This window comes from Varroa jacobsoni, unplaced genomic scaffold (assembly GCF_002532875.2).
Source record: "Varroa jacobsoni isolate VJ856 unplaced genomic scaffold, vjacob_1.0 contig00015, whole genome shotgun sequence".
In the NCBI taxonomy this organism is placed as follows: Eukaryota; Metazoa; Arthropoda; class Arachnida; order Mesostigmata; family Varroidae; genus Varroa; species Varroa jacobsoni.
Genome location: NW_019214397.1, coordinates 193880 through 218648, shown reverse-complemented (window position 1 = coordinate 218648; position 24769 = coordinate 193880). Strand labels below are relative to the sequence as shown.

The 24769-nt window shown below is 40.9% G+C and overlaps 1 protein-coding gene across 4 annotated transcripts in view; it reads left to right on the top strand.

Annotated features, from left to right (window-relative positions):
• LOC111270616 (dual specificity protein phosphatase CDC14C) overlaps positions 1–24769 on the top strand; it is a 61284-nt gene that overhangs the window by 13482 nt on the left and 23033 nt on the right. For all 4 annotated transcript variants that reach the window (XM_022850931.2, XM_022850927.2, XM_022850926.2 and 1 more), the window contains exons 3-4: positions 21332–21504; positions 23666–23758. In XM_022850931.2, the coding sequence (XP_022706666.1) occupies positions 21332–21504; positions 23666–23758 (266 nt within the window). The remainder of the gene's footprint in view (positions 1–21331; positions 21505–23665; positions 23759–24769) is intronic.

Here is a 24769-nt window from a genome sequence, read left to right as displayed (position 1 = left end):
GATTAGTACCACAAGTTCCGATTTACTTCTCGCTTGCGATCCTCCCTCTTCCTCCTGTTACCATCATGCCGTCGTTGGAAAGTGACACAGCCTCTTGCACGTGCTAGTTATTGATCACTATTTGCATTTAGCGGTTGCGCCGTGAGAAAACGGTTAACATTAGCGGATCTTCACTGAGCATCTGACGAGAGCGAATGAATACACGAGGTATCTAGCTTGATCCTTCTCTCCAGTAGACAGAAATATTACGAATCGCAATAAAAACTGCGGACAATTTTCCTGTTCAAATCTTTAGTTATGTGGGATGATTCTAGGCAGCCGAGCTGTTCATGTGAAAGCTTAGTGGGCAACGTATTTGTGTGCCCATGTTAGGGGCGCGTTGTTGTCCAGGTTCGAATCTGGGCAGAAACACACTTCGTTCCGTGGTGGAAGCCATCCGTCTAATTGAATGCGTAACGGTGATAGCAGACATGAAATTCGACACATATGGGCGGACGAGCTAGGCCGGTTCTGTATTAGGATCAAGTGTATCGAAAGCCCTTGCTTCTATAATATTATGTTCGTATCAGCCTTTATTAATGAAATGATACTATGTTTGATCTATTTGAATTCATTCGGGAACTACTCTTGACTGAGTAAGAACGAATAAAGGGAAAATACATATTGTGTTTTTTGCTTGTACAAATTCATTATTAGATAATAAAATTTTGCTGTATTATAAATTACATAACATTATAGACTGACGAAGTTATCATCATGGCCTCACTAGTATATAATAACTACATTTATCTACAGTGATCGAGACGTTCTGAGGTTCATGAACTATACACCTAGAATACCGAGTGGGACTGGCCCGTCTTTAATTGAACGTCTAACCAGGTAGACTGGAGTTACTAGACGCAGCTGTCCAAATGGATCAAAAACGATGCTGAAAGTCGGTGGGCGTCGAGGGACAAATGTTTGCCGAACGAAACACACGTTTTTTCGCCCATTTTTTCTTATAAGAAACAAACCTGATTGGACAGCGAACACCGCCTTGCAACTATAATATACCAAACGTGCATGTTTCTATACTACTTATGAACCTGCAAATCGCGTTTATTATGATTTCGTTCTGTGAACTTGATAATTTTTTAGTGAAGCTCCTTTTTGTCGCGGTGCGGACATCATGAACATGCTTGCTAAACCTTCGTTTCACCATTGACCTTTTCATTTTACGGAACGTTCCACACAAGCTTAGGGATATTAGTACATGCTTCTCATTCTGTACAGGTCCGAGGATCGCCAAATAGACCGTTTGACAAGTGGTGAATTCATGAAGCAGCGTTTACTTCCCCATCGGAAGTGAAACAAGCACAGGTTAGGGGGGGGGGGTCGGTTTGGGAGGCCACCGTCAGAGCGGATATAGTCCCAGATAGGCGAACGGGCCTAAGCCCGTTAGGGCCAGCTAGGCTACATTTAAATGAATGCAGCTGGTACGTGCGTATGCAGAGGAAAAAGTTTGTGGTGACTTGCCCACGCCAACACCGCACTCATCACAGTTATGATAACGTAATCGTCGTGGCGTCCATGGGAAAATATACTGCAGCGCATAGGTCTGCTGCAAAATTCGTCATATTTACATAATAGATCATGCAGTCAGATGAAAGGTTGGGATTGAGAGTTCCATGAGGTCCCCTCTTTTTGTTGTCGACAAATGATCGATAGTGATTTTGACGCCGTCAAAATTGCCCGCTTCTCTCGACTCTGTTGAATGTATAAGTTATCGTTTGAGAAAACAGCTTCCTTTATTTGGAAAGCTCAGCGTACCCACAATAGAACTATTGCGGAGTATGTCAAATACCATACTACTTGCTTTTTGACCGTAGCATTACTAAGTGAATGATACGTGGAAGACGATTACTATCGGCTTAGTACAAAGCTTGTTCCTAGTAAAGTTATTTCTACGCTTTAATACCAGAAGGAAGTAGCCTTTGAATTTGGCTCAGCAGTAACCTCTTCCCTTACGATGGTGGCTCACTGGGTTAAATAAATCATCCGTTTTTATATTAAGTTGCGTATTTTCATGGAGAGAGAAAAAAAGCAGGGTTTTTTAGCTATATCCCGTTCATAAACCTAGCCTTGTGAGTGAATCTCTGTGGTACTTGTAGCAGACGCAATATGTAACTAAAAGTGAAAAACCCTTGTGGGGAAAACAGAAAACCTACTTAAATATAACTTTTAAGAGGGCTACCACGCGAAGTCTTCAACCGTGTTTATAGTGGAACTCGAAAACTTTATCAAGTTAAGGATACTTACGCAGAGAATGCTTCCAAACATGCTGTGGGTATAGCTGTAAGCGTTCAAAGTCGTAATTGGTCTTGGTAGTCACCGTCTATGTTTATGGCAGATATCGTAGCAAAGCATTCGTATACATTTAGCGTACGTTTTTGTAGAATTTAAAATAACTTTATTATAGCTTGCGGTTATGGCAAGTTACGTGGCAAAGCTAGAGTTGTTCTTCACAAGATGTTTTTCGCTGCTCGTTTGTTGGTGCTGTCGAAGGTACCCTAACTTATACGAGCGAGGCGATAACCTGCGCAAGTAGGTTCCTGGCTGTAAAAAACCAGGGGCTGTTGAGTATCAACGATGTGTACGACATGACGAGTGTGATCGAATAAAGAAACGCACATTATTAAGCGTATGCTAAACTAAGAAAAGAAGCAATGTAAGGACAGAAAATTTCGGGTCATGACCTTGGAAGTCAATAAAAAAAATGATGACAATAAATCTGCTTATTTATGGAATCTCGAACGAGGACTTGTGTTGCGCTATGATCTTTTCATACGAGTTTCACCGATCCCGAAAGGCAAATTGTATCATAGGCGTATCATAGTTTTCCTGGGGGGAGGGCACGTATGGACGGGTACGTCACGGTAGATCTAAATCAATCAGCTGAACACAGGTTTTTTTTCTAAGGAAAAGATAGTAGCTATTTATCTGAGCCGTGTAGCGACAGGTCCCTCAGAATTAGAATAAATTCTCCTAAAACCTTTGGTTCTCTGAGCATGCTATCCTATTTTCGGCAAGCATGCCTATCGTTGCCGCCTGTACGCAATGGCACTCCCGCCAAGTACATTCTCACATGATACCGGTAATTTATGAAGGCAGAGGACACGCACAGCCATAGGACAATTATCCACAATAAAAATATACACTACTTGAACATTGAATACTGATGCAAAAGTGCGTTACCGTGACGTTTCCTCTCCACCGACCGATTCTACCAGACGACCGAGAGTGCCGTTCTACAAGTTCCTTAATCACGATGACGGCGATGGCTTGACAAATTGCTGTTTTCGTAGACGCCTGTTTACATAGGTACACCCCCCCATGCCTATGTGTGGAATTGATATTGTTGTAGAATGATAGAGTAATCTATCGTTGTCACTATGCGCTTTGCCATGTGAGATTCCGCTTCAGCCTTCCCCAGGGATGACGCGTCAGGTTGCGCTACTGCCGCTGTTGTGTTAGTGGTGGTAGGTCGGCTAAGCATCACCGTAGCGGAGTGTCTCGTTTGCCTAAACATGCGTTGGGCGCTTTTTGGCTACGACGCTGAACTATGCAGACTCATTTTCGTGACATGTTTCTCTATCTCTTTTCCACCGACTCCCTATGATAGCCAAACAACGGAGGCGTCCAACATAATCAAAAGGTCTTTGAACGCAAACGCGTTAAGCATTACGTCGCCATTGGGTCTGACGGCCGTTGATGAAACGGCTAATCACTCCGAACCCTTGTGTTGTTGCTCGTCTCTGAGAGAACTATTTTCACTGGAGGAACCGGTAATAGAGAAAGAAATAGAGCGACAGTGAACGTGGCATATGTGTGTGTGTGTGGGGGGGGGGGGGGGGGGACAAGATTGAAAGGAGGATCTTTGCCAAAGGGCGATAAGTGGAAGCAGTAGTTTTACGTTGTCAATAGTGGACTCTTGCTCATTTTCATTCTCACAGTTCGCTAGCGTTGGACATCACCTGATTCTAGAAAGTGAGCATGATGAATTGGAAAACTACGATGATAAGAAACGTGGAACCCCTTCGACGATTTACGAAAACCGTGTTTTTCAAAACGAAATACTGTATTAATAAAAAAGGTACACGTACCGTATTGAGTTTTTCTCAACTCTAACAGAATTAACGCGAACGAGATCACACAAAGCCAATGACTTAGAATTCTACACAGCAGCAAATGTATTGACGATACGGATGTTTATGTACTTTTTTTTTTCTCTCCAGCTGCTGTCTTCCACAGCATCATTTCGGATGCCGGACTTCAGTAACTATTTACACGGGCTAGTAGCAAGAAATATAATGCGATAATGTGTAATAACATCATGATGACAGATTATAACGAAATGTACACTATGCACACACTACGTAGATAGGCTGCATATATTGTTAAGGCTCGTGCCAGTAATACGTTCGGTCCTAGCTGTTGCCGTCGTCATTGCTGAGTCGGCTGGCCACTATAAGTGCCAGTTTGTTATAGACTTTTGCTAGATCCAGCTTAGCAATGACTCAATAACCTAGCAATAATAAAGCTACCTTTTTTGCCCTAAGGTGGCTACTACTACGCGCAGTTTCGAAGCTTACATGCGACTGTCGGATGTGTATTTACAGCTGAATCGTCGAAAACGCTTCGCTGTGTAAAAAGTTCTTTTCAAGCAGGACATCGTTAAAGGTAGCCAGATTCGATCCAGTGGCGTGATGAAAGGCTCCTATTCGGATGCGAGGTTCCTGGTGGTGGCCGCTATAGGCCTGCAAGGCCTTGAGATGACCCATGTTAGGACAATGCAACGGACTGATTTTTGTCCGAACAAGATCATCGTTAGACTTAACACAGGAACGTATGTTACGTGGTACATACTTGTTAATGTTTCATATCAAAAACAACACAATGCTGCGTGGTCTCACGCCATGATCATGTACTGCCCGTCCACTAGCTGCAATTATAAAGACGATAAATTGCACACAACGTCGGGGTACGAACGACTAAGCGTGAACGGATGCCGTCTCAGCAGCCGGGGGGATGGGTTCGGTTTTAACACACAGAACAGAACCATGCGAGAGCTAACCCAGAACGCGGACGGCCCTATTCCGTGTATTATGTCGGGTATTATGTCGCGTATTAATAGCGTATTTAATCCTAGGTATTTTTGAGTTATTATATATATATACCATCATAGTAGTTTATCAATGTAATATTTGCTAACTATCGTCGCGCCAGGCACTGAATTTGTTCAATAATAGGCGACTATCTGTCAAAAATGAAGATGACTAAATAATTAATTAGGCATATGGCAATATTTGGCTCAGTGAAGCCTAATGGGCCAGGTTTTCTAGGTTAACCGATGAACAAAAAGTTATCATTTATTATTTGTTCATCGGTTATTACCGAAATAGTTTACGTTTCTATTCCTATCATCAAAATTAGAAACGTATTTCTTCATCGTTCTATATTTGTTGTCCTTGTGGAAATCTTTGCGCGTTTAGGAAGTTGGCTTCACTTTACCCGGCTACATCTGTTGCTTGGTTCCGCAAGCGATTAGAGCTCCGAAACGTTTTAATAGTACATGCTTTTTTATCGTCGTTTTATGGAGTCACACTGTTGTTCGACTACGCTCGTCGTGTCACCTACAGGGTACAAATAAAATGTCATTAGCATTTACGGGGACACAAGACCCAATGTCAATTAAAAGGATACCAGCTCAAGGGCAGAAGTGACGGCTGCAGTCATTGATAAGTCCAGCGATACTGATCCCCCACGAAGGCAGCACCATAGTCCTCGAAGATGAAAAAGCTTCACGACGCTGCCGGCAGGTTGACGCATCGGTGCTGCTGCTGTTGCGGGTTTGAACGGCCTAACGTTTTTGGATTGCGAATCCCATGTCATCGTCGAGTAGGCTGACTTCAGCAAGGCTGAGTCTTTGCAATACCAATTAAATTTCCCTAACTAGGTAGACATATGGATATGTCTGAATCTCGCAAAATAAACACGATTAGAATTTAATGAGTAGAATCTCCATAGTATCCCTGCATAGTCGCATGTTCTGCGGGTGAAACGTGTAGCTTATTTAGGGCAACGGCAAAAGCGGCGCGCTCCGCCCTGTCACACGGTTTACTGCACTCAGTCATAATGTCCACCCATGAGTCAAACTTAGGCCAACGTGAACAAGCACCTGAGACTCATACCGCAGATGCGCGAGTTTGTTGTCGTCTATCCAACCGATAGCTATACATAGCCGCCTATTTTGATTGCAACAAGACGGTGTTTCGACTTGATCATATTAATTCGGCGTATGTTTCGCGCTAACCCTTCAGGCCGCTTGGAAATGCCCGTTTGCAGTAAACGCGTTCTAAAACTTCTGATATGTTTCAACATTGACCGTATCATAGCTATTGATCGAATATGATAGGGATTGAACTTTGCATTCTGTATAAGCGCAATAATAAGGCAACGTGGTAATTACAGGAATCGAATGAAAATTATCACAACTTTGTATCGGAGGAATACACAGTTACTGAGATCCCACACAAACGCAGGAAATGTGTTTTGCTGTTAGTACGCATCGTCGTATATTCACGTGTGTGTGTGTGTGTGTGTGTTATTTATTGCGGTATATTATAGCTACGAATACAATCTACTCCGTAACCTACAAACATAATAAAGTATACTTTTTTAGTGGACAATGTGTCATTATGTGCGTGTTAGATTATAAGTCATCATCAAGACTCATACGCCTGCCTTACCTGTCCGTTTACAAGCATTTTTTGTCGTCTGTCAAATTCGGTCTAGCACTCACGATCACTGGCTTGTAAACCTTACTGCTAGGTGGGTTCCTAGATAGTATTCTGATCCTACAGAAAAGTAAGCTAGCTATCGTGTTTCTGTATTTGTACTATGGATATTTGTTCAATATATATATTTAGCACTATAGACGTTCGAGGTCGTCAAAGCTGGTTCTCATTTTAATTAGTATTTAAAAAAAATTATTTTCTTTGGAGAATATATTCATTTTAGTGGACATCGATGAGGCGCCCGCGCGATTTTTCTCAGCCAAACCCTCCTTTTGGGCACACCTAATTTGAAGTGCGCTTTGCAGAGGACGAGATGACCGTGTGTCTCGAGAGGAATCTTATCCAATCATCATGGTTGGTAAGGGCTAGGGGTTGTAATGGATGTACTTGCTGCAGGCGTGTTTCTTTAGAACGCAGAGGACTGTAGACGTGCGCTGTAGTAAACGGTCATTTCGTTTTCTCGCACCTGCACCGGTTTTTGACTTCTGCATACTGCCATCAGACCGGCAGCAACTCACGTTGAACTCACATACACCGCAGAGATTTGCCCATGTGTATGTATGCTTTTTTTCTGCTTGTGTAAAGCAGATGTACTGAATTCAGGGTAAAACTCAATATACACACAAATATGCGAATAAACTTTCAATCTAACAACTAGTGCTAAGCCTACTACTACAACTAAGTGCCGTATCGGATTCTTGTACACGAATGAGCCCAGTCTCTATATGTGTGCTAGTTTCTTTGTACATTTTTTTTTCTCCAAAAGCACACTATATATTTTGGATGTGTCCGTCATGCGTTAATTCAGCGTCACCGATGTAAGCGCCTTCCTCATAAACACAAATATTCGATATTATCCTTTTACGAAAAGGCTTAAGGATTTAGAGCTAATGGATTCACTCAAAATTGATCAGCATATGCGCGCCGTTCGGCGTTACGGAAACAAAGTTTTGCTGCTACCTATGCTTACTTGTACGCGGTTCGCTATCTTTGGAAGGACAAATCTTTCGAGCAATTAAGATCTATTCACGTCTGATGATTCCATTATCATTATCGAAGACCATTGTCGAGCTAAACTTGTCCCGATTTTTTGTTTATATTTAATGGGCTACTACGCTTTCGTATTAACTATAAAGACTGAACGATGTACTTCTGAGACAATTTTTCTCAGGGGCATATCGAGGCGAGAGAAAACGAAGCTGAGTGTCGAACGCTTCTTGATCTGACTCCCCAGCGAAGGTTCTGCGTTCTACTTGTGCCACAAATCAATATTTGATTTTTAGATCTCTTGGGTTCTTTTTCAGAGTACAAAAAAATAGATATATCGATATTGGCTAGTCGATTTTGCTAACATTCGAAATGTTGATATCATCTAACAGCTAACAAGAACGAAAGAGCTAAGTTGGACGAGGGTGAGCCCGAGGGAGAAGCAAATGGATCTGTCTAACGATAGGGGAAACGTAGCGTTCTTTTGCTCGAGGCGGTAGCTCAGATATCAGCTACCTTGCCAGACGGGCCCCACTGCCCCCTATCAGAGAGATAGGCGTCGCATTTTTCAGAGTAGCATTCTTACTAAAGAAGTTAAGATTTGCTTTACGAATAATGGCGAGTTGGTGGAAAACACAACACTGCGCTATATCATACCCGCACTTTAATCTAAATTTTAAAGGTATATGTTTTAAACAAAGACGAAAAAAGAAAAAGAACATATGTTACAAGCATGGAAAATTGTTGGCTGGCCCTATAATGATCCAATATATTGTTTTAGTCTGCCTTGCTCTAAAGACCTGTTAGAAACGTAACGCATGTTTTTTTTTTACGGGAAAAGAAATGGGCCGAATAAGCCCACGGCATGAAATCGGCATCTGATGATGAGATCGATAATTGATATGGTCTGCTTGTCTGTGCGTCAAGAAAGCTAAATTAAATTAGAGGTAAACAGATTTAAACCTCCTTTACCATTTAGTGGGTGAGTGTTACGCAATCGGCTCTCGACAACGAGTGGCTTGGAAGAGAACTAGATTCACTAAATGGGTAACTTATAAAACCTCCGAGTCGAATAGTAAAAGCAGTAGGAAATTAGGCAAAACATTTGCATAATGTGTCTGATTTTTTGCTTTATTATTATCATCCGCTGACCCAAACAAATCGTCCACTAATGGGAAATGGTCACCACATTTTCCTTCAAAGTCAAAATGCTTATACAACTAAGAATCAACTCCCCCTTGCATGGCACGGGTGCTTATAGACATCTAACCAAGTGTTAAAAATTATCAATAATTTGCTTCTGTACCAGCTTCACATGCCTCAACGATCAAAAACCATTCAATGTTCTTTGTATTACAATTTTCAGAAAATTTTAGAATTCAAACGTAGGAATAGAGTCTCCCATTCTGTTCCTGTTCCTTCTCGGGCTAGTTCAATTGTTCCACTTTTTCCTTTGAGGGCTCCTATTAGTTTTGGAAAAATAAAAAGTTACAGAGGGCCCACTCTGGCGGTTCTTCTTTAAATGCGTTAAGGTTTTCTTAAATTAGTCATTAGCTGGTTGATTATGTTTCCTTAGAATGGACACAATTATTGTTATGAACCCTCTCGTCTTCAAATTACGCTTCAAGATACTGCAGCAAGAGTTATTTCATTTTTTCAACGTTTTCGTCTGCCCTCGCCGCGATTCTCAATACGAAGGTCATCTTCAAATTTTTCTCCTTAGTCGCACAACCTGTAATACCTCTCGTATACCTGACTCTGGTCCGTAGTCCTACTTTCTAAAAGCCTTTTGCAACAGCGTCATGTGCAGGCTGTTTTATACTCCACTAGCGTTCTACAGAAAATCAAAACAGGGCCGACCGTCACGTATCTCGAAGCGCTGCTGAAATACAAAGCACTCTTGCAAATTTTCTAGAACACGTGAATGGCAGACAAGCAGAGGAGGGTGTCGCTGCCAGCCCTGCGGTGGTTCGCTCTTTAATCAAATCGCACGTTTTGTCAACGCTTACTTGGGACGCTAGTAGATAATGCACTAATAAACAGTCAAGGCTCTGTAAGGTCGTGATACACTTTGAATGAGTGAAGCGAATTTTTGGGGCATCCATCATTTTAGCACGAAATTCAATACAGCCCTTGGGGAAAACTTAACGGGATGAATCCCTGCGAGCAAATTAGGTTTGTATCCGATGTAAGCTTTTCCTCCACCTCAAGAAGTCAACCATCGCTACCACAGCCATTTCAGATTAGAATTTGGAACTGTTGTAATCCAGTTAGACAGTAAAACAAGCCAATAAGCGTAGACCTTTTTTGATGCTGGCCCCCAAATGAAGTGAGCGAGAGTAGTGGTTGAGATGCAAACCGATTGACACGATGCCCTAGGGGCAAAGGAAGTCCAGACGTCGCCTGAGCTGTCTCGTAAAGCTTGTGTTTCTATTAAGGAATAAGCTATTGAGTCTGGTCTATCTGATTGACATCACAGCGAATATTCTCTTAGATGATCAGAATAACTATTTCTCTTACGTATTACGTGTTCTATAGTGGGCGTCATAACATTTTACAAACTTATGTGATGAGTATCTATGCATAATCTGAGCGACGCAGTTGCTCGTTTGACGAAAATGTAATGATGATGGCATTTGCAGACAAAAAAAGATTCATGTTCTTCATGATTGATAAATCCTTTTGTTCACAATTAACCCGTCTGGATAAGCTTCAGTTAGTTAGGCTCATCTAGTCCAGCAATGACATCCTATTTTATAAGTCATCAGATAATAAAAGTCGTATAAATAAAAGTCACTTGTTAGAAGTGAATTCTATAGCCTTCAGGTACATGCTTTATATACGCTAACATTATGCCGATCATTCGGAATCAGAAATCATGATGAAATAAGGAAGGTTTATGCAAGGAGGTGGGCAGCTGAGTTGAAAGCAAGTGAATTTTTTTTTAGTTTCAGTCTTGGCAGTTTATTTTAGATTACCCAATGTTTCAGGGAAGATTAATATAGGTTGAATCAAAAGTTAGCCACACCTTGTGGCACACTCTGCTAAATGAAGCTGCAATAGCTAAGCAATTATATGAAACGTTATCCTTTATCTGTTTTGAAATTTACTAATTACCTTATGCATATTAGAATGTCATTAAAGTTTACGCTTTAACGTGTCCGTTTCTACCTACCCACTTTCATTCTTACTTTCTTTATTTCCCACCCGAGCTATGTAGCTACGTCAAAGTTACGTAGAGGCACTAAATGCTGCACTATACATAGTTATTGTTTAATATAGTAAATTCCGATATTTATAATACCTGAATCACCGAGGGATTCTTCTTGTATTTCTCCTTATACGAAAAGTCATACAAGAGGACCAACCAGTGAGGCGAACAGAGGAGTTCTCAGACGTATCCATTTGACGTTGTGGACCAAGTTAGTGAATGCTATTTAACTGACCATCCTAAAAGTGCAGTGCAACCTGGTCGGGATATCTGGCCTAGGAGTACCTGTAGCAGTAACAGCGTTCATACAGTCTCTCTGGGGAGCTATAACTCTTCCGGGTTTTTTCACGCTCTCCTATAGCTTCTCTTTTTGGTCCTCATAGCAGAAGAAGCAGCCTTCATCTCTTCGAATCGTCTGACCTTGGCCGACCTAGCGTTTACTTCGGTTCCCTTCTGCCAATCCAATTGAAAAAAACTTACGTGACTTAGAAGTAGATGCCGTTTACTGTTAACATTGATACGGACATACATGCCGTGCTGCATGATAATTATTGTACACTGAAGGCAACGGTGGGCTCTTAAGCAGCTAAGCAAGAAATGGCAGAAAGTTTCCTATTTGTACAAATTTTGTCAAAAGATGAATTATTTTGAGTCTGGCATGTTTGAGCATTAACGACTCTAGAGTCATATTGCTGAACATACTGTTAATGTTTATTCAAAAACTGTTCGCAGATTTACAGAAGAAATGATTGAAAGTAATTTACGAGTAGTTCACACCCCCCAAATTAAACGCGTCACTGAAGCAAATGGTGCTTGTATTTAACAAACACATATGTTAAACTGTCCGGACTGACAAATACAAAATATTTGATCATGTAATCTATTTTTTTTTTGCAATGCAATTTTCGCCCAACATTCTGTGCAACATATAGATATTGTCTCCTATTTCCTAGAATACTTCATGTGTAGGAGGGGTCTCCTTTTTGTTTCCTTCCCTACGGACCAACTGCCCATTACTTTGCGGTCACTCTGTGTCTCCACATGAATATAGTATGGGAAGCAACATATGGCTCCATATGAATATTCCCTGTATTCTTTGGTCGTTTTCGATTTGATTGACGGTGACGACGACGAAAGCGGCAAAACTATCTCGTATTATCCGGCCACCGGCATCACTAGCAATAGTAACAGTGTGAAACGAAACGTAATATATAGTATAGTAGAACTAGTATGTTATTACTAAAGTAGTGCATTTGACCCTTCCTGATTTCTTTCTCAGACTTCCGTACAGCGTGAGTCTCGACATTCGGCACAACCGTTTTCGACACTTGTAGCGGTAATTAAATTGGAATTACCTTTGAAAGCCCATTGCATCTCTATGTGCTGCACTTTTAACAGTCAATTTCTATGCAACCGAGTCCCCCGACGGAGGAACGCCTTTTGCAGCGACATATCCACGGAAACCTGAAGTCCAAAGCTGAGAAAAGGTGCCTGGCTACATCCTCAATGTAAGCCAGACTGTTATTGCATGGGCTTGGAGGAAGAGGACTTTGTTGTCGCCAATGCGGGCCTCGGTCTGCTAATGAATGGCCAGCGCAAACGAGTCAATCAAAGTCGATATAGCTCAGTCAATAGAACGAAGGAAGCCAATCTACTCTACGTACTCAGGGCTCTTGCGAATGATTTGTATAGGTACGCATAATATGCATATACATAAACGAATATGTATTCAGCTAATAGCGCAGAAGAGTTTTGAATCGAAGAAAATGAACAGACTTTAGAAAAAAGATTTCATTTGGTGCAAACGCGAGCGCCATCATTATTTTGATTTTTCAGAGGTTTTCGCGCGAGAACTTATAGGTATACGCGGCAAAATTCAAATGGATGCATGTCCATCCACTCAACACAGTTACTTTGAGTTACTTCGCTCATCGGAGTGTGAGTCGGTGGCCTGTGCCCTAAACACATAGTTTTAGAATTGTTGGAATACGCGATTCCCTTAAATGTAGTACTTGAAACTGAGTCCGCTGCCGAGTGATGCTCGAAATAGAGATTTTTTATGGTTGATTCGAAATGTGTCTATACGCATGAGCTGTAAGCTGCAGTGTACGTGTAGCACACATAACACATAGTTTTGTGGAAACGAAAAACGTGCAGAATGAGCGTGACCGGGAGTACTCAGCTAAATATAATTTAGTAGAAGGTACAGATTTTAGTTTCAAATACTAGAATGTCTTGAAAGGACTTGGAAACTTATTGGTGCTGGCTGAAAGCCAGAGAGTGACCGACTTCATCTGCACATAGGGCTGTTCCGTTTGGGTTTACAAGATGTCCCACCAACTTTCGTTTTTGTACCAAATAGGGTATAGATTTTTTGTTGGAAAGTAGCGAAAATAAAAAGTAGGTGTTAGGAGATCTTTTTGAACTTGCTTTGCAGAACGCCGAACCTTACAGCTGAACTACAGTTTACAATAGATTGCACATAGCAAATCAATGCTCGATAGCTTATGGCAAAAAAAATGGCAGCAAGCCTAGTCGATAAGAAACGTTCATTTTTTGTAACATATTTTCAGAAAACTTTAGTGCACTATACAGCCCATACAATAGCGGCACAGTACACCATGTTTGATCTTGATTGGCTACGTTGCTATAGAAGTACTTGAAAAGAAGTCTATAATAACTGCGCGTATAAATCAGAAACGCTATAGAACTTGTGTTTTTCTAAATGCGTCAACTTTGAAATACTTGTATCGTAAACTTTTTGTCTAAATATGCACAAATGTATAGGCGTGAGGCCAATGTACCTCCAATCGGTTATATTAAAAAGCAAAACTCTTTTTTAATGGTCCATAAAAACATACTAGTGAATTTTTTACATACGCAGTATAACGTACGTGTTCTTCTGAAAATATATCAGTATAGTAATAGTTTATATATAGAAATTTTTATAAGAACAAATTAAAAAGGGCGCAACAAACCCCAGAGGATCTCGGTATCAACTGTGTACAAGTGTAGTGATCGTGATACAAATCCCGACGAGCTTGAGTTTATCTTTGTTCATCTGCTAATGCTACTCACAAATAATAAAGGCACGATTGCACTGCCTGCACGACTATTGTTGCACAAAAAAATATCACTATGGAGCGCACCGGATGAACATAGAGGACGATGGAGACCTGAAACAAAATTGCAATTTTATGAAGTAAACTAAGTCAACGGAAAGTGCCAACAGCCATGCCGGAGGAAGAAATTGAACGATTGTTTCATCTCCAACAACAATCTCCTTAGAAGCCGCAATACGACTACATGCGCCAGCTCGATACGTTCGAAAAACGTATGTGAATACTGAGAGTATTGTGACATCGCGAAAAGGATCGTCGACTTCTAGAGTGCAGGCTGGAGCTCCAAATCGTTATGTTTTTTGGGGCGGTCTAGGTAAAACTCGGCAAAGAGATAGAATTCCCCCAGCGAGTAAAAACTGGGACCGAATCTGGTACACGACAACTGCGCAACAGAGGCTAATATCGAGAATACCGTAAGTATTTTTTAATAGATGGCAAATATGGCAATTAGATTGTAATGAACGACCAGGTAAAAGAACCTAACGGGAATGATTCACTAAGGCTGATAAACATAGCAAACCTACATAGGAAGACGTGTATCAAAAAACACATGCATCTCAACGATTCCTAATTATATATATATCACCTAATCTCGGGGTTAAGAGCTGAGCTAAAAAGGTCCTGGGAGCCTGACCAATTTACCACTAATCTGGATGTATTTCTGTGGGAACATAGGCGAAACATACAATAATCAAAGAGAATATAAAGCAGCTGCACAGCGTAGCTACTCAACGAGAGGCCCTGTCAATTTGATCAATGTAACAATCGCACGCATCCCAACACGTGTAGCAAGAAGTGTACAACATTGCGAGAGTGCAAGTGGTTAACATCCTGTGGCAGGGTATGTGTCACTATATATCGGTACGTGATGCAACAACATCCGAGGGTGAACAAGTAGATCACGAAGTCTGGAAAGGCAAAGACAGGGACATCAGCAATGGCCGAATCGAAAAAATTACTGGAATCGTAAAAGCAGCGTAATAATGATAGTGGCCTTATGAATGGTTAACAGCATATTACCGAGCACGTCGTCTGCTAGCGGCCAAAAATTTAAAAATGGCCGAAATTTGTTTTCTCATGAAACTTGTTGCATGGATTATATTACGTAGGGTTGTCATGTGAGAAAAATTGCTGATTGTTTGTCGTGGCAAGAATAAGCTTTAGTAGCTTGCGAATATTGAGGGTCTAACAGAAGGTTTTCAATGCAGCTGATCTCGTTCGCGTCGTATCCATTCAAGAAAAATTAAAATATACTGTCATGGCAACAACTGGTAAGATAACAAAAAGTATCCAAAATCCAGTACTGGAATGCGCTCAAAATACCGAGACACAATATGCTAAAATAATCGTCTGCAGGCGATTCAGTTTTGGTCGGCCACACCTACAGCGAAGCTCTATTGGAAATTACAATGGAGGAGAAAACATAATTGTTCGAAGGGTCACAGTGAACCCTAGCCATAACTTTGGGCCAAGATAGGAGAGATTACAAATTGAATAGTCGTCGGCTATAATATCCAGCCAATCATGTGTGCACCCGTAATATGTTTAAATTGGCCAGGGTTAACTAAAAGGCCGTAGCGGCTCACTTTAAGAATTATCAGCGGAGTTGGACCTTGTTGGCCTATAAAAGACAGAAAATATATTGCGAATTCGGGAGTTTAGTACATGAGACAAGCGTCGTGCAAATTGTCTTAGTGTGAATGACACGTAACACGGCCGTCATACAGGTCATCGAACGCCGTTATGGCGGACTGTTGATACGCCAAGATACCTTGTGATATACAAGTAGAATATCCTAGTAAAGCTGTAAAAGGGGGCTAAAATGACTTTTGGTGCTTTCATTGCCAGCCAGCTTGCTTATTCAGATTTCGTCCCGGATATCACTATGGTTAGTGGACAACCATGGCTACGGCTTTTGTTATGCCTTCGCTGCTGTTACTGCCGGTTCGCAATCCTTCGGTGATTCTCTTATGTTCACGAATCCCTGGGGATCGCTCAACCGTGTGAGAGTTATTTTGAGATCCCGTGCGACAGTTCGATCAGGCAATGCTACGCTCGCAGGGTTTGGTTCCGGTGGGGAATGCTGACCAGCCTAATACGTTTGCGAAAGGAAATGCTATGTCGGTAGAGTTGGTAAATATATATAGATCTACCTTTCCTGGATGACCCTACTCTGGCCTAGGTTAGGTAAGGGGTTTGACCTCCTCCTTGGCATCCTTTAAAGTGTGGCAAGTAAGAGAGGTTAGCTATTTACTATGGACGTACATTATATATGAGACGAAATAATTCTTAGTTAAAGCATAATAAGCATATTTCGCGACACGTAACCACACCACTGTGTGAAGGTTCAGGTCAAAACACAAAAACCAGAGTACACCGCGACAGTCGCCGTATAAAGAATATCCTAAAAACGTAAAGTGATGAATGAACAGATATCTATGGAATCAAATCCCATCACATTACAAGTTAGCTATAATATTGGCACATACTCGTAATTTACCGTAACCAATAGACGAGGCCGTATTATAACGCTCAAAAAAAGTGCACCTGCAAAAACCATTGCTTTTGCACCATCATAAGGTTTACTGGGTCACTTACTTTCTTCGTAGGTGTGGACAGATGTATGAGTGGGCGGAGTTCATGTACATATAGATAAAGAAGGTACTGCCCCTTATAGCGTATTAGTGACGGCCAATATTTTAAGCTAGTAGGATAACGAACGACTACAATAGCCGAGACACTCTTGGCTGCGGTCCATCATTACGCTTCTTTACGAGAAAACTCGGAGGGTAAAGGTCAGTTGTTACAAATGACGAGAACAACAGAAAACAGCTATGCTGAGCTGCATGAGGCAAGAACATACAGTTGCAAGAAGTTCATTTTATCACCAAGAAAGTTATTAAAAAAAATATTCGGGGTAATTATGTTTTGTAATAATCCGAAAACGTAACCTGTAAGCACAGTGTACGCCTCACTGCCTCATAAGCTACTAAAGTTCAGCAATCATTAGTTTGTAGTATTAATTAATTGGCTTCTTTCATGGATATTTCATGCGATTTCCTGAGTTTTTGTGTTGTTCGTAAATAGACGTTCGTAACATTATATAAATAAAGATAGATAATGCTAAGTGTTTTGCTGATGAAATGATACTATGAAAGTAATAAAGCAATAAGCCAGAAACTAATCTTGTAGAGTCTATATAAGAGGGAAAAACAACGCTACTTTTCGCCTGAAGCCTATGCGTTTATATCTGGAACAAGACGTTCTCCGTATGCGGTTTCATTAGTTACATGATTACTGCGTGCTGTTGGGTCATGGACTGTCAGCCCAAAATGTACGGTTTGTTACAAACCGGTTTTTCCGTGAAAATGCGAATTTCATGACCCAGATGCCATGTAAAATACAATAAAAGAAGATTTAATGAAGTTCAAACTAACGCTCCAACACCTGTTGGCGCCAAGGCGCCAACAGGTTCTATGCGAAGGGCATCAAGCCGAGACGATGCTCAATAATGCTAGCAAAAGCTTTATGCGCTAAGAAATCGATTGGCGAGACAAGTTATTAGTTATACTTTGACGCGTAAGCGCTCCCCAAATACTTCACGGATTTTACGTATATTTAGACGCCACTAACTGGTTACTTAAGTATCGATATTGTCGTACTAAATAAAGAAACTAGCACCTCTATACACCAATAACATGAGTATGAGTGAGCTTGTCGACGGTCTATTCAAACGATCTTTCCTTGTATTGGCTAGAATTTGAATGATTTATACGGCGTACATTTTCGGCTCATAGCTACTAAAAATACCACTAACAAAGTAGTAAGTAAAGCGTTACATTGGAGTTACTTTGGTGTTAAATATGTTCTCCTATCTACGGCTTTGCTCTTTTGTCAATATTAATAATACAGCTATTGATATAATTAGTACTTATTACGTTACCTTCAAGTAGCACGTACATTTCAATTAAACATTCCCTGGTAAAAAGGAACCGCCAGGGCTACACATATATGCCGTCGATACCTTGACCTTGATAATCCGTATTTGACTACCTCACAGATAAGCATTGGATTTAAATATTTATAGGAGCTCGTCTGCCTCTACGTATTGAGCAACGTTCGCATCAAGGCTACTAATCAATTCGATACAGATAACACGCATGTGAGCATAGGTAGTCGACTAGATGATGGCAGAGGCTAGCTTTATTTCTCTTCGTAATGCTTTGTTAGATATTACGTTGTCGACGTGCAACGGAAGTTGTCAATGGTCTCGCACCGGTTATTTCAGCCGGACTATTGGCAAGAAAGAAAGACACTAGAGGGAAAAACGTTACACTTCAATGCACTATAATCGTGCAGCCACGATTTTACGCATCGGAAGCTGATTTGACTTCATATGTTACAATCTTCGTTAGGACAGTATACTGACAATAAGCGACTGGTTGATTCTGAAATATATCCTCTTAGCCTGCGAAGGCAAGCGCTAGCTTCAAAGCTCAAAGCTTTTTGTTCTAGTTAAGTTTTATCGAAACGGACGCGTAATTAGGCTGTTTTTAATGAGAATAGAACGATTGGCGTTTGCGCGATCATCAGATATTTTTTACTCTATGTTGTTATTATTATTAACATTATTAATTACTTCGGGTTAATTGATTTCAGTTGAGTCGATTTCCATGTAAACGGATATTCCATAGAGACACTTTGTACAGCCAACATCCTTTGCTTACTTGAGAATCTTCGAAAATCATCTCAGTTAATTGTTGGCCATTGAGCTGCTGTTTCAAACACGTCGTAGACATCTATCTATCCTTTCCTTGAAGCCTTTCCAGCTTACGAGTGCGAATGACTACTTGCAGAAGTGCGCGTTCGGCGAGACAGCCAAGAGTGTTAGTTTCCTTGTTCCAGTGTTTGCTGGCCTTCTATTGATGGCTACGAGTGGGTTGTGTCGGAAGCCGCTGTTTCATGCCAGATACTGGAGGGATTGGCGTAGTTTTTTTTGGCACCGTCAGAGGAGGGCGTCGAATTATCCCGAGAGAAGACCTGCTAGAAGAGGGCTGCAGAGAACGAGTGCAACCGTTGTTGTAAGCCGTGGCTTTTTCCTGATCCGGCTTCTGGCTGGAGGATCGCGCAACCAACCTAGACGCGCCAGATATCGCAGGCCTACTGTTCTCGGCAGAATCGTCAGTGATCATAAAGTGCGTCTTGCTCTATTCAGCGGTTTTCCGCAAGGCTCAGGGAAATGTACTAAGCCAGAAAGAGCCTTATAGCCGGCCAATTCTCTCGTCCTATATCCACCTCCCTAGTTCAATGACTCTACGGTACTTGCACGTCTGCCATCCAGGCATCTGGCAGACATTGCCCTCATGAACACCTTCGTAAGCAGGAGGTTCGGACTGTTCGTCCAAACGGTCGGGTTTTGCGTAGTCCCTCCTTTACCTCAAGAAGTCGATCCTCAAAAGTATGCAATACGTGCACTTTGATAGGATCCATGGGATCAGCGATCGGCAAGAAAATCAAGTAAAAGACTACTCGCGTTGAACACAATGCTGAGTTGCTACTCCGTAGAGGCAGCCGGCTCGTCAATGCCCATGAAGGAGACCAAGACGCAAAAACCTAAAGTCAATATAGACATGTGTACGCTTAGACATATCGCCATATTCCCCACCGAACTTCTGTTCCCTAATCATCATTCGCGACGAAAACCAGTTGCTACCAGTAGTCTGGCGCGGGCGTGGCGTGGCGCAGCTCAGTCTTATCTCTGCTTTATTTTTCATCTCTTACAGCTACTGCTGGTAAGAAGAATTTAATATTAAGCCTGACGCCAAGGTTATGTCGGGTGTGGCACCTAACGAATGACAATATAGCAGACATACATGACTGGAGAAATGACATATTTTTCGTCTTCCTTTAGAAAATGTTGTTGTCTCCTTTGACCTTTTTGGACCAGCGGAGGCGTTCGTTGGTTAAGAGCAGTAGCTGTACGAATAACAGCTGTGCTACTTCAATGACGGTACGAAAAAGAGGTGCCGCCTGTTTGTAAAAGATCGATGTAACTCAAGCAGAACTTGAAGCTTCCTTCGTAGATCCGCGAATTTAATTGGCCAATATGGTACTGAAATCGACATAGATGACAGGCGTCATGCTGTTGCGGGAGATCATGTCACCATGACAATTAAATGAAGAGAAGATTTCGTCAATACATGAACACGCTTCACATATTGTGCTTGATCTTACATGTAAATATCAGTGTTTATATAAATATATAATCATCACATATGAGCGTAGGAAACAAATGTACGAAGCAATGAAGTTTATGTAGGTCACTATGACACTATTTGGACAAAGATCCGAAAGATCTCGTCGATGGTGATATCTCTAAGCGTTCTGGACAACCTTTTTAGACCTAAATAAATAGATACCCGATACTTCGAAGGCTCTACATACATCAAAATTTACAAAACAACTACGTAAATTTCTCGCATTACAAGTCGAACGTTAACTGAAGTACAGGGCAAATAGCAAAGACATCAGTTGTAAGTAACTCACTTGTGTTAATGTGTTTGTATTTACGACCGTTTCTACTGACGCTTGAGTTTTACCATGTAGTAGAGTCATGTGACGCGGTTGGTTTTTTTTTGTCGATCGAAAGCACACAAAAATCTTATCTATTTCTATTAAGTGTCAATGCAGGTGTTGTCATGAAACATACTCACTCAGATAACACTTTTACTGGGTCCCAGTCCGTAACAGCTTTATACCATTGACCATTTCTGGTGGCCAGTGTGAACGAAGATTAAGGCGATAACGGTGAACGTCAACCTGTGTCCTAACGATTATCTGATGATAGTAGTAACAACACTAGGGATCTGGGATTATACGTAGGGGTTGATAAGCTTTCCCTATACTTTAGTAGTAGTTTGCCGGTCGGAACTTTCAGTCATAACCTCAGTAGGAATATATGCGTTATTTTAAAGGTTTCGAAAGACGTCTCCTATAGAAACTGTAAGAACCGAGCTCCGATAAATAGCATAGCTTATTTAATGTTAATTTATGTAATGTCTTTCTGAAGAAAAGCAGAAGTTAAATTATATTTAGCTACAGTATAGATAGAATCAACGAGGGTCCGACGACTGATATCGAAAGTTAATAACGCTGTGCATTCGATTCATTTTTAGATGGGCTGTACCTGGCGGTGCTCAACAGCCCGGCCCGGGTTCGCTCCACGGCGTCGGTCCACTTCTTCAGTGTCGACGAGGAACTTGTTTATGAGAACTTCTACGCCGACTTTGGACCGCTCAATCTTGCTATGCTATACCGGTACTGTTGTAAACTTCATAAAAAGCTCAAGGTGTGTTAAATACCAAGCTTGTATACATAGCTCAAACAGATGATCGCAAATTACAGTAGAAAATGCCTATAATCTTTTTATTTGTCCAAATCACAAGCCCGAGTTTTACATACTTGTTTTCTTTTTCCTTCTTTTATCAAATGCCCTTAAACTCCTACGAACACACATTGGTATCCAGATTTCATAAAATGCATTGCAGGAGCTGAACCCTCAAGCTTAGTTGTAGGATATTTGCCCGTAGATTCTTTGTAGCGCCATAACTTTTGCAGTCAGTACTGAACGAAAAACAAGCACTCCTGCAAACGTTAGACCATCTACGAAAATTGAATAAATTACTCTCTTAAACCTGCTGGCCTCCTTTAGATACGCAAGAATTCTCTAATTCTATGAATACGTTTTCATTAAGCCAACCTATAGGATGCGCTGTATTAACAAACATTTTTTTTCTAAGAAGAGAACTTTTTAAATCGATTCGCTGCGTTGTTTCTAGCAAAGGTTGCCTGAAATTAATCTAAATCAAAATTGTGGATAAAATCTTGATTAGCCATTGAACGCTGTTAACGTATCAGTAGTGCCCTACAATAGGCACAGCTGTGAATGAACCTCTAGATTACAGTGAGGATAACAGATTCACTGGTGCCTATTCTATCATGAATCGGCCTTCTGTTTATTCGGCCGTTCATAGTCATATAATCTAAAATAAACTCCGTTGTGACTAGCGTAGAAATTCATAATATACTGTACTATAATAGTTAAACATTTTCCGGTATAAAAAGCGTATGAAACTGAATAGTGCTATTACATCTTGCGTCTCTAGAAGCGGCGTGTTCATGTTGCATTACTAAATTACTACTGTTTAGGTAAAGATACTCGAGGTAAACGATACATGCCAAAAGCTGTTTGTATTTTAAAAGGTTTATTGACCGACTTAGACCATAAAGGCAGGTTGCATACATGCAATTGAAAGGACTACCAAACAAGAAACAGTCGGCAGACGTTGACTTAAAATCAAATTTTAAAGACGTCAAAGTCTTTAGCCAATCATTGATAGATTAACAAGAAATATTCCAACAGACAGAATCTATCCAATATATATATCAAAATAGGTTTACTGAATGGCACGCTGAATCTTGCCTTGTGACGAACCACAGTTTTACCCGTAAAACGCGAAACTGCTTATAAATTCCCGTAAAAAAGAAATATAAAAAAAAATAGTACACCGTAAGCCCTAATATTATTCGTCATATATGCAATGTAGTTACGAAACTTTTGCAAATGAATGCGAACGAAAAGAAAAATGCAAATAATGCATAAACTTATCATGGTCTCACATGTCTCCAAATCGCAGTCGGAATGTCAGAAATTCAAAAGGAGATACTAGGTATAGCTGGGTTATTATCATGGATAGTGCAACCTACCTAACCCCTTGATGCGTGTGATTAAAGTAAAGAAAGGTTTTTTGAAGCTTAGAAGCTCCTTTTATGGTTATACGCCATGTGATCATGTTGACGTTGCGCCTAACTAGTGACGGTTTTTCTTTTATTGACAGTACTTGCAAGATTTAAACACATATACAGTGATTAGCAGACGAATTAGTAAATACAGACCGAGCATCGGGTAATATGCAACCTATACAATCAACCATGCAAGTGAAACAAAATCATTAACCCTGAGAAAATTGTCTGCCATGGATTGTCACACGCACTTTGTACATTGATGAATAATAATTCGGCAAAAATATGCATATCTAAACAGCATAAGCTTAATCAGTTACGCTTCCGTACAATATAATGTAGTGCAGTGTCGTAGAAAGCGTCCATAGACTGGCACGATTCGATACCGCGCCATAATCTGTAACTGGTATGAGAATAAGTTGAATTCGTGGTCCTCCAAAATAGGTTTTTTTCCCTTTTTGTCCTCTCTTAAAATATCCGTAACAAGAGTTTTCCTACGTCTAAACTACAAGCGAATCGGTCTCTTTGAAAATCGATTTTTTGTAGGCTTGCCTGCGACTTCGTGTACGATGCATGTCATAGAATATATATATATATAAATCCGATTTGTTTCATTCATCGTGATCATACTTATAATAGCCATACTACACTTGTACGTTTTTCGTTAGCGTTGATCTCTGTACATATTCAATTACTTTTTATTCCAGAGCTGCGAGGCGAACGGCAAGACTGTAGTGCACTTTTGTTCGAACGAGGAACGTCGACGCGCGAATGCTGCTTTTCTCATTGGAGCCTACCAGGTTTGTTTTTTGAAAAATCCCTCTAACAATAGCAGAATGCGTTGTACGGACAGTTGAGTATTTGACGGCAGGTGTCAATGAAAGTACAGCAGAGCACCCTTTTGATCTTGGTGTTGCAAAAATAAGTTTGCCGTCAACGGTTCGAGATATTTAGAGTATAAAAATCGTTTTGCCAAAATTACTTAGCTGGCTGAACAAGATGTCTAAATGAAACCAGCCATTGTACAAATCAACTAGTTAGGATCGGGCCTTTTCTAGAGATTACAGCGGCCCGCTTTCGCTATACTATGTCGGAGTACGCGGCTCCGTTCCGCGCTCTGTAATCTATCCCCATTCTAATAGAAGCTCTAAGCATTTCTGAATTGAGACGCGGTATATTTGAGTAAAAACGTACGGATGCGAGCTTCTAGGGATTTAATTAACGCAGACATCAACATTTCCCGCAAGCTACGAACCTAACTATGCCTCAGTATTGACGAGCCGCACAAACACTGGACGTTTACGTATCTGATATGCATGATCTCGTTCGTCGTAAAGATTTGTAGTCCCGCGTACACACAAAGGTCTCAGTGTTGTAAATATAAGTAAGGCTTGTCAACTATACAAAGGCGTTGTAGGGTTGGGGTGTACGAGGCAATCTGTTTGGTTTAAATATAAAAAAAGACAATAAAAATTTTAAAAAATGAGTAGCATCAGAATGACACCTCGAATAGAATGATCGTTTGACTTTGCGGTCCTTGCCGATGGGACTAGAAAGAATAGATGTTATTCAAGTCTGGACTAGATGACGATCGTAAATGGAACGAAAGGATTGTGTGGGCTGTTTTACATTCGAACGATCAATTCTGTACCGGAACTATACGCATGGCTGTAGTATGCGTAAATAAAAATAACGGTTTGTGCCTACTGCTGTGTGAGATCGTGTTGAATATATCCTTATGTTAGCCTAGGAGAAACACTGCGTTTGCTATATTTCGGGGTGATTATTCTGGTGGAGTCCCCTAATATCAA